Genomic DNA, 10,509 nt, shown 5'->3' on the forward strand with positions numbered 1-10,509 from the left:
TATGAATGAGTTTGTTAGGTACATCTTGGTAGAAGAAATAGCGAGGAAAAAGAACAAAATCATACATGTTCTTATTTCTTTTGCGATTCATTGTAAAAAAAAAATCTGAGAAGAAGAAATATGAATAGAAGATTGAAAGTTTAATTCACTTAATCCAAGATTTAACACCTATAGATATGTAAAAGAGATTTTTACAAAAGGGGATTGGAAAAATAAATATGGGAAATCCTTCTTCAAAGAAGAGATTTTTGAGGATTTTATTTAGATCATATACATATATTTTATTTTTTTAAATAATATTAGATTTGGTTTACAGACCATAACCCAATCATCCGTCTCTTACTTCCTTTGTTCATTAAATAAAATTCAATAGAAGCTAGCTTTACATGCCTCCAATCCAGCCATTATTAAATATGTTCTTATCCTATGAATTTCTGGTTTTATCGTTAATAATTAGGCTTTGATGTTACATTTTACTTTGTTATTAACAAGGCCGGCATGAAATATGTAGAAATTTTTTATTAATTTGTTTTTGAGATGATAAAGTTGATTAAATTAGATTTTCTTAAATTATTAGTGATAATTTAATTCAAATTCTTAAATTTTTATAATAATTTTAAATTTTAAATATTTATAATTGAGTGACTAATAACGTGATTTACCTTTTTTAAATGATCACGTATCTCATGCAACTGGCAAGATAAAAACCAAAAGAGCCTGTCTCTAAAAAATATCTTAATCTCTAGCTAGGCTGTTTGTTTATATATATATATATATATATATACACTTCAGCACCTGAAAATAATACAAATTAAACCTTATTTAAATACAGAATTTTCAGTTTTCTATCCATTAAAAATCTATGACCAATTATAGAAATTCTTATCTGTCGTTGATTATATGAATATTTTTTTCTCTATATATTTGTGCTCGGAGAGAACGGGGAGGCCGGGGGTCTCTAATGGCTTCCAATGCTGTAGTTTGTGTGGGTTATTTTGTTTTGGTTTTGCTTAGTGTGAGCAGTGAAGGGTCAAGGCACGACGGTGAGCTGAGCCACGGGGATATTTTGCAGCGGCAAGAAGCAGACAGGGTGGTGGAGCTTCCGGGACAGCCCGCGGTGGACTTCAAGCAATATGCAGGGTACGTTACGGTGAACGAGAGTCATGGTCGAGCCCTGTTTTATTGGTTTTTTGAAGCCACCAGCAAACCTGAGAAAAAGCCTCTCCTCCTTTGGCTCAATGGAGGTAAAATTTAACTCTAGAAATTCCCGTTGTTTTTATTTGAATTGCGCCTTTGGATATTTATAATCAATAACTACACTAGCCTATTAAACCCCAATTGTGGCCTATTGATAGTGTTTTCACCTTCCTCAATAATATTCTGAATTCAAATTTTAATTGTACAAAAGAATATTTATTTGACACCTATCTATACATATATTTGATTTTTTTTTTCTTTTTGGTTTATAGTTTAAAAAATTCCATTAATAGGGTTTTTTTATACCTCACTAAACATATTTTTGATATAAGTGTTTAATAAGAAGGAGATAAGGAAGAACGGGTGGTGATAACTGGAGTGTCAGTTCACCTGCGATAGGCGGAGAGTCGGAGGCTGAGGGAAGAGGAAAGGAAATGATGGGAGAGGAAGAAGCAAATCTCTGGTAGGGTACTTAGGTTTCTTGAGGAGGAGAGGACCCCTTGTCTCTCGTTCTTTAGGAGTATATATAGGAGAATACCCTTTATCTGGTAGTGCCATGTAGATAATCAATATAATTGGTAGGCTTGCCCTTGTTAGTCAAGTAGTAGGGTCATTACAGGTCAATTGTCTCCATGTACAATAATGTGTGGTCTTGTTCTAACATTCTCCTTATTGAAGTTGTATGAGGTTATAGACTAATAGTTCGTTAGTGGTTCCCACGAAGGGTCTATAGTGGATGGTCTTTAAGAAAGCCCTAATGGGATTTGTGAAGGGTTGATCACAAGTGACTCTGAATGGATGGTCATTATAATGGTTATTAAGAGGAAGGTTGTTCATGGGCTGCATTCGACAGAGGGTCTTTAGTGGCTTGTCCCATTTTTTTGCCATGTGTGCTCAGAAGGTCTTGAAGCAGGCCACTTTGTAACCTTCTTTTCGATCTAGGGGTAATTGTTATACTCTTACTCTAGTAATGACATCTGGCAGAAGATGGGACAGCTTGCTAAGGACCTTTCACTGGGTGCGACCCATGAACAACTCTTCTAAAGTTGAACAAGACTTTCATATAAAGAGCTAGATTTGACCTTCACAAAGTAAACTCTAATCTATTCATAACATCCTACACTTGACCCGAAAGCCATCACATCCGTTGCCAAAGCAATTCAAACAAACACTTACTTCGAGGCTAAAAACAAAATCAAGCTAGGAAAATACAATTAAAGAGTTTTAAGAGTTTTAAATGCACATAAATGAAATCAATTACAAAAAAAAAATAAAAAAATGAGCTAGGTTGCAAATCTTAGGTCAAACTAGCAAAATGCGTAGTAATGTCTCGTGATAGTGAAGTCATGTCTTGAGACATGCCTTCCGTGTTCCATAATTTTAGCTTCGAAGTTTGAAATCTCGAGACAATGAAGTCATGTCTCAAGTCAAAGACCCTAATGTCTTGAGACACAGTCACATGTCTGAAACCTTGAATTGAATAATCATTTATTTAACTTCGATGTTTTATATCTTGAGGCTTGGTACCCTATGTCTTGAGATGTATATCTAGAAATACAAGAAATTATATTTTTTGTTCTTGAGATCTCAAGACACTAGCCTAGAAATGTATAAAACAAGCAAAGCATGTCATGCAATTAGACCTCTAAAACACCTGAACACATGCAACGTGTAACCAAACCAAACCAATTCAAACATGATTGTCATGCTAAGACATTACTACAACATATAATCTCACGTCATCTAATACAATAGATCATAATCTCACTAAGCAAGTAAAGTATAACCAAATACCATTTATTCAACACATAGAAATGCATAAGAAATTCAATTTAAAAGTAACCAAAGGTCCTCTACCATACCATACCATTTGTATCAAATGTACCACAACATACCAACTTAAAACTAATTAACTTTATAATTACAACAAAGCACTCTTAAATTCTCAAAAATCCACCTACAAACTTAAGCTCACTCACTTTCTCTATAACACCTTAAGCTCTAATCAATACCAAAACTCAAGAGCTCCATCCAATCCTTAATCAAACTTAGAACTAACATAACTCCAACTCAAGAACATCATAAAAACTACTATTCAAAGCTTTTTCTTAAAATTGCTCAAAATGGTAGAAAATGCAAGAAAAATAATTATAAAAAATCAATTTCCAGCTTTTAAAAATCATAGATTAAGGTTAGAAAACACTTATCTTGCTGGAAAAAACTAAAAGTAAAAAAAACAAATCAAGATTAAACTCTTTCTTCTTCCCCTCCAAACCAACGTGAGCCGGGAAAATGAAAAGAGAAAATATTGAGATTTTTTTATCTAATCTTGTTTTAATGAAAACCGATAAATATCAAAATTATACATGCAACGTTGCATACATCAAACTTTAATTTTGGTTCAAATTTTACATTTTACTAAACTTGTTATCTATGTGACACAATTTTCCATTAAGACGTGTAAATTTCTAACATGACATTTTATTAGTTTAAAAACAAAAAAATAAATTTAATTTTCACCTAGATTTAAAAAAAAATACATTTGGAAAAATGATTTCTTATTTCCCCACAATTTTTTTTAATCTTAGGTGGAAATAATTTAAATTTGTTTGTTTGTTTGTTTGTTTTAAACTAATAAGATGTCAGATAAATAATTTACACATGACTTAATGGAAAATTGTACCACAAAGGTAATAGGGTTGTTCTGGGTCAAGTACTCATTTTCCTTCCCCTTCTTTAAACTCAGATTTTTCTGATCAACGATAAAACAAGATCCATTTTGCATTTTTTATTCAATTCTGGTCAGAATCTTTAGATTGTGCTGAAGGCTTAAAATCTATTGGATTACAAATTTCAATAAATCAATTTTGAAATGCTTTTTCTATGAAATGTGAAAATTGAATCAAAATTAAAGTTTAAAGTATACAAACGCACCAAATTAAAATCGATGTATAACATTATAAATTATATCAAAATTGATATATAATTTAAAAATCTTTGATAAAATCTATTGGATTACAAATTTCAATAAATCAATTTTGAAATGCTTTTTCTATGAAATGTGAAAATTGAATCAAAATTAAAGTTTAAAGTATACAAACGCACCAAATTAAAATCGATGTATAACATTATAAATTATATCAAAATTGATATATAATTTAAAATCTTTGATAAAGACATGCTTACACTTTGATTTGAATAAATGAAAACCAAGGTTTGATTATGAAAATACAACGAAAATTGAGAGAATTTTGGTGGTTTTTGAAGAAACTCTCGTGCAAATGGGAGAGGAATAATCGTTCCCTCATAACCCATTTTCATAATAGGCAATTTGCTTAAAGGTGATTGGGCATTTTGTCAAATAAGGACATCTCTTTAACCCAATACTATTTTCTAATAATCACACATTGATCCACTAACTTTACTAACCTTACAATTTAATACATTGATTAATAAAACGCTAACTCATTACTGAAAACCTTTCGGTTTGACTTCCAAGAATGGCTTGGTTCAAGGAATCCAACCCAAAAATAAACATCTCAAAATTCGAGGTGATACATATTTTAATCTATTCAAGCCTCGTCAAATCAATTATGCTTAAAATAAAGATAAAAAAATATTGAGATATATCTTGATAAAGTTCACCCACATCTTCTTGTGATTACATCTCTCTCTCAATATATAAGTTAAGTAGATCATAATAAGACGCTTGAAAAACTTGCCTTATTTGATCTAATCTCTTCTCCAATTACAACTTTGAGATTGATTGCTCAAAATCGTTTTATTGATTACTCAAAATCCTAAAAACGATTTAAGTATAACCAAGACACATAATTCAAACATGGCAGCACATAAGGCAAGTTACACAACGTCAACATGCAACTGAAGTTGCAACCAGCATTGTATTTCGGACATGCAACTGGCACTAACAATTAATGATTTTCAAATTTTGACGTCCACGATACAAAAAAAATGATGACGAATTTGGCAATATCCATCTCTGCCCTTAAGTTAGATTCAAACAACTCTATTTTAACTTGTACCAAAATTTAAACCACCTTTTATTTTCATTATCATCTTTTAGCACACACAAGTTTATCATTTCCTTTTTCTTTATCAGTGTAGTTTATAATTTTTGAAACTTAATTAAAATTGCAGGCCCTGGATGTTCATCCGTTGGAATTGGAGAAGCAGAGGAGGTGGGGCCTTTCTTCCCTCAGAAAGATGAACAAACCCTGAAGCTTAACCCACATAGATGGAACAAAGGTTTGGTTTACAAGTTTGATTTACTAGCAATTTTAGCCTATTAATTTTATTGTTTATTTATTTATTTTTTGTGAACCAGCTGCCAACTTATTGTTTATTGAATCTCCTGTTGGTGTTGGGTTTTCTTATACCAACACAAGCAGTGATCTTTATCAACTTGGCGATGAAATTACAGGTGAAAATGAATCATTGATTTTATTTTTATTGCAACAAAATTTCTAAATCTTCTATAAATATTATAATTTCCTCATCATTAATTCTTTTGTTGTTTTCTTTGGAAGATTAGCCAACGACTCCTACACATTTCTTGTCAACTGGTTCAAAAGGTTCCCACAATTCAAGTCCCATGACTTTTACATTGCTGGTGAAAGCTATGCTGGTATATATATATATATATATATATATATATATGACAAATTTCTCATTATAAGTTTTGATCATATTTATTTTTTTTTAATACAATGCCTAGAATTACCCATAGTCTATTTCCAACCTATAAGTAAAAAAATAATGCGCTTCAGCGCACTTGAACCCATGTCCTCCTATATTGATAATAATACTCATTCTAATCGAATTAAGACTCAATGAACTTAGTACTTTCTTGATTATACATGATTATTGGGTTTTAAATTAATTTTTCAGGTCACTATGTTCCTCAACTAGCTGAGGTTATTTTCGACAACAACAAGCATGTTCCTGAGTTTAACTACATTAATCTAAAAGGGTGTATGGTAAGGATTTAACTGCACTAGATTTGTTTTCTATAATTATCCTTTTTTTTAATACATTCACCTTGTATTTTACTGAAATATTTTTATATAATATCTGACAAATTCAAATATAAATATACTATTTAAGATATATAGAAAAAATGAAAACTTATAGAATTTCATATTATAAACTTATAATAGTTACAATAACATAAATCCTCCAAATCCCAAAACAAGTTCCCAAAGTTTGTTGGCTTAAAACGAGGTTGTTCGAGTTTAGAAAAGTGCGAATATTATCATAATTTAAAACTTTAAACAATTTAAATAAACTCATAAAAATAATATAAAAACATTTTGAAGGCTTTAAAATTACCTTAAAAGTATTTAGAAACATTTTCCAAATGATTGGCGGTGGCCAGGGTCAAATACCAGCCTCGGAGGGCTTAAAACAATTGAAACAATGTAAGGGCATTGTCCAAGGGCCAAGTTATCGGTACATAGGTCCCGTACTATAGTTTTGACATTCTGCCAACTTGGCTACTGATATCCAAGGAAAGGATATTGGACCTTAGGCCCTTGAAGTTGAAAAACAGTCCAAAATACTTAAAATCAAGTCTAAACATGCCCAAATCATTTCCATATGTTCCAAAGCATTTTAAACCAAATTCAAATTTCATTTCAACTCATGATACAAGCCTTACACATATTTAAAGCAAACCATGGAATAAAGCTTGATTAAAAACATAAAAATAACTTGAATTTCAACTCAAATTTTACAAATACCATATTCAAAAATTAAGTCCTTATGTATATGTCAAAATCCTTATACACTAACAACTAAAATAGATACATTACAATCCTCAAGTGAAGGGTGGTGCGAATCTCTCAAGCCGAAACAACTACTTTTTGATGAATCCATTACGTACGTCTTTAAACAATTAATGTGTGAGTTTGAAAAGCTCATTAAGTACTTAAGGATAAATTTACTTATCTTATCCTAATATAAAATTTGAGCACATTATCAAGAATTATTCAAGGTTTATTTCCACAATACTAATTATTTTAACGTGTTCAAATTTAATTATCGAATTATGGAGCTTAGCTTACCAATTATTGGTTTTTTAACAATTCATACTGAGAATTCATATTCAAAATGATCACGTTACCAGTATTCTCTAATCCAAAGTGTATAGCCCTTTTTAACTTAACTTTCTAACTTATTTGCATGTAAGTTCCACTTATAGCTATGAGTTCATTTCGCAAGTCATACCTTCCCTTGTTTGTTTCCCCATTAGGGGCATTTCAAACCATAAGTTTAATCACAACTTCATATCTTATTGCCTATAATTAACCTTATTGTAAACACATAGTCTTTTAACTTGTTTATCCTGTATCATATTCCACTTTAGAGTGCATTTTGAAATTTATAGTCATAGGCACATTTTATTGACAATATTTTGGTTCAATTACCCCGTAGTAAACATTAGAGAAATGACTCAAATAGACAAGAATTTCTCCAAAACACATCAAGGAGCACATAGTGGTAGATACGAAATCACATCCCTCCTAAACACATCAAGGGGTACAAATTGCTAAGCCACCGAAGTGCACCAAAGTATTGAGAAATGACCAAAATACCTTTTTATGAAAAAATTACCATTTTGCCATTATTTAACTTTTTGTACAAATTCTTCACAATGATAGGAAATTATCAAATCCAAATCTCAAAATTTCAATATAAAATTTAATACGGATTTGTAGATGGTGAAAAATTACATCTTTTCGCTTTTCTCTATAAAATTGGGAATTTTACAATTTAGCTATTGTACTTTTGAATTTCTTCAAATTTGGTCCCGAATGTAATTCTCATCATAGCAACACATATTCTAACTTATTCTTATGTCAATTTATCAAAAATAACTCACTGTTCTTATTTTCTTAAATTTACACTTTAATCCTTAAAGTTTTCAAAATTTGTGATTTAGTCCTTTCACCACATCTTCACTTCTAACATTTTTTTCATTAATTCCAATATCCAAAATCTCTTTACTTTCATATGAATCTCTTTATTTGACAAATTTTCCAATTTTCTCAAAAAGCTACTATATGAGATACTGAAATATTGTCACTTATGTAATCGAAATGTTTAGAATGTTACAAAATCAATTGATACAATTTTACATTCTTAAAAGTTTCAATCTAACAAGTCAATCTTTTCCTCTATTAAAATATAATAACAATAGTAGCTCATTTACTAATATAAGCTTTATGAAGGTAGGGAATGCATTAATGGACGATGAAACGGATCAAACAGGAATGGTGGATTATGCATGGGATCATGCAGTGATATCCGATAGGGTTTACAATAACATCAAAATTAAATGTAATTTCAGCCGTCCAAACCCAACTCAGGATTGCAAAAAAGCCCTTAATGCCTATTTTGATGTCTACTACATCATCGACATGTATAATTTGTACATTCCCACTTGTGTTAGCAACTCTAGCATCAGCAGTAATCGACAACACCCTGTGATTCAAGGCGTCGCACCTCAAATATTTTCTAAATTCGTAAGCTCCTCCTATCCAGATCCTAGTAACATAAGTAAAATGTTCCAGTTCAAATCTAAATCCATTAGCTAATATGATTTTCTCTAGGATGGATGGCAGAAAAGACTGGCAGGATATGACCCTTGTGCACCAAACTACACTAAAGTTTATTTAAATAGGCCAGATGTTCAAAAAGCACTTCATGCCAACGTTACCAACGTATCTTACCCATGGACTCAATGCAGGTATTGTTTAAATTTATATTGACTATTGTTGTTTGTTTTCAACATAGTAAATAACCATGAGAAAATAGGCTAAAAATTCTTATCGGGGTCTAAATTTTTAAGAGTTGTTCAGTACGTAAGAACTTACTTTTTTAAAATGGTCAAATAAGAGTCAAAACTTTTTAAAAATGCTCAAATAAAGACTTCTCGAATGCTATATATTAAGTTTCTAATTATGTTTTTATTGCTTTAATTTCTTTTAAGCAATATCGGATTCAACTGTTGTGTGTTTTATTCATAATACTTTTTTTTTTTACTACAAACTGAGTTGAAATGTGTGAATTTGAGTACTTTTTTAAATATTAAATCCTTCTATGACTAGTTTAAAAAATTTATCCCTTACATAGACAATCTCTAAAAAATTATGTTGTAATTTGAGCATTTAGCAAAATACAATAAATTTGAGTCCATCTTTTTGGTGTATAGTGAAATTGTCCCAGTTTGGTGGGATTCACCAGCTTCTTTGCTTCCTACCCTTAAAAAGCTCATAGCCGGAGGCATTCGCATATGGGTTTTAAGGTAAACACCTATTAAACACAAATTAGGACATGAAATACTAACATGGACATGACATGATTATTGAGCACAAAATATTAGTTCTTTTTATCTAATTTGCAGTGGAGATACAGACGGGAGAATTCCAGTTACTTCAACTAGACTAACCTTGAATAAACTAGGGTTAAAAATAAATAAAGAAAGGACACCTTGGTACACCCACCACAAACAGGTTATGCTTTCTCCTTTATCTTTATTTCTCTTCTCTCCGTTTTCTGATTTAATATTTGAAAAAAATTACTTACGAATTTTAAAATTTTCAGATTTTTTATCCAAATAAATAAATTCCCTCCTCCAAGTATTGGAATCTATAAAAAAAATTTAACTTCAAAAAGAAATATATAAAATAAATTTATTGCAATCCAATATTCACAGGTTGGCGGGTGGACGATTGAATATGAAGGGCTTATGTTTGTAAGCATTAGAGGAGCTGGTCATCAAGTTCCATCTTTTAAACCAAGACAAGCTCTTCAAATAGTTAGGCATTTCTTGGCCAATAAGAAATTGTCATCTACACCATTTTAGGAAAACATTCTTCATCCCTTCTTTAAACAAATATTACTATGGTTTCCACCCATGATTCTCGAGCTTCATTAAATTATAGTATGTAATTTTAAAGGTTATAATTTACTCAAAGTTTTTGTACTCTTCGTATATTTAAAATTTAATTTTCATACTTTTATTTTTAAGAATTTAGTTTTTTATTTTTAAATTTAAAATTCAAGCCTATTTGTTAATCTTGTTAGAATTCTTTTACATTAGTGTGATATTCTAAAAAAAAAACTAAATTTCATACATGTAACAAAAAGAAATAATATTGTAACGAACCAAAATTTAATAAAAAATTTAACGGTGCTAACATTTCTTAAAAATTCATATAATCATCTAATTTTTAAATATAAATTATAAAATTCATAAAATTTTATTAGAAATTTATAAATAATTATAAA

At 30.3% G+C, this 10,509-nt stretch overlaps 1 protein-coding gene across 1 annotated transcript; it reads left to right on the top strand.

The window, feature by feature from the left end:
• Nucleotides 1-738: 738 nt before the first annotated feature.
• Nucleotides 739-10,251, top strand: LOC108459552 (serine carboxypeptidase-like 34). Its single transcript, XM_017758940.2, has 10 exons — nt 739-1,244; nt 5,356-5,463; nt 5,543-5,638; nt 5,750-5,842; nt 6,106-6,194; nt 8,448-8,741; nt 8,829-8,965; nt 9,431-9,523; nt 9,623-9,731; nt 9,935-10,251. Exons 1-10 carry the CDS (start codon nt 962-964, stop codon nt 10,082-10,084), a joined length of 1,452 nt encoding a protein of 483 aa, XP_017614429.1. The 5' UTR covers nt 739-961; the 3' UTR covers nt 10,085-10,251.
• Nucleotides 10,252-10,509: the final 258 nt, after the last annotated feature.

Source organism: Gossypium arboreum, chromosome 4 (genome assembly GCF_025698485.1).
Source record: "Gossypium arboreum isolate Shixiya-1 chromosome 4, ASM2569848v2, whole genome shotgun sequence".
NCBI lineage: Eukaryota > Viridiplantae > Streptophyta > Magnoliopsida > Malvales > Malvaceae > Gossypium > Gossypium arboreum.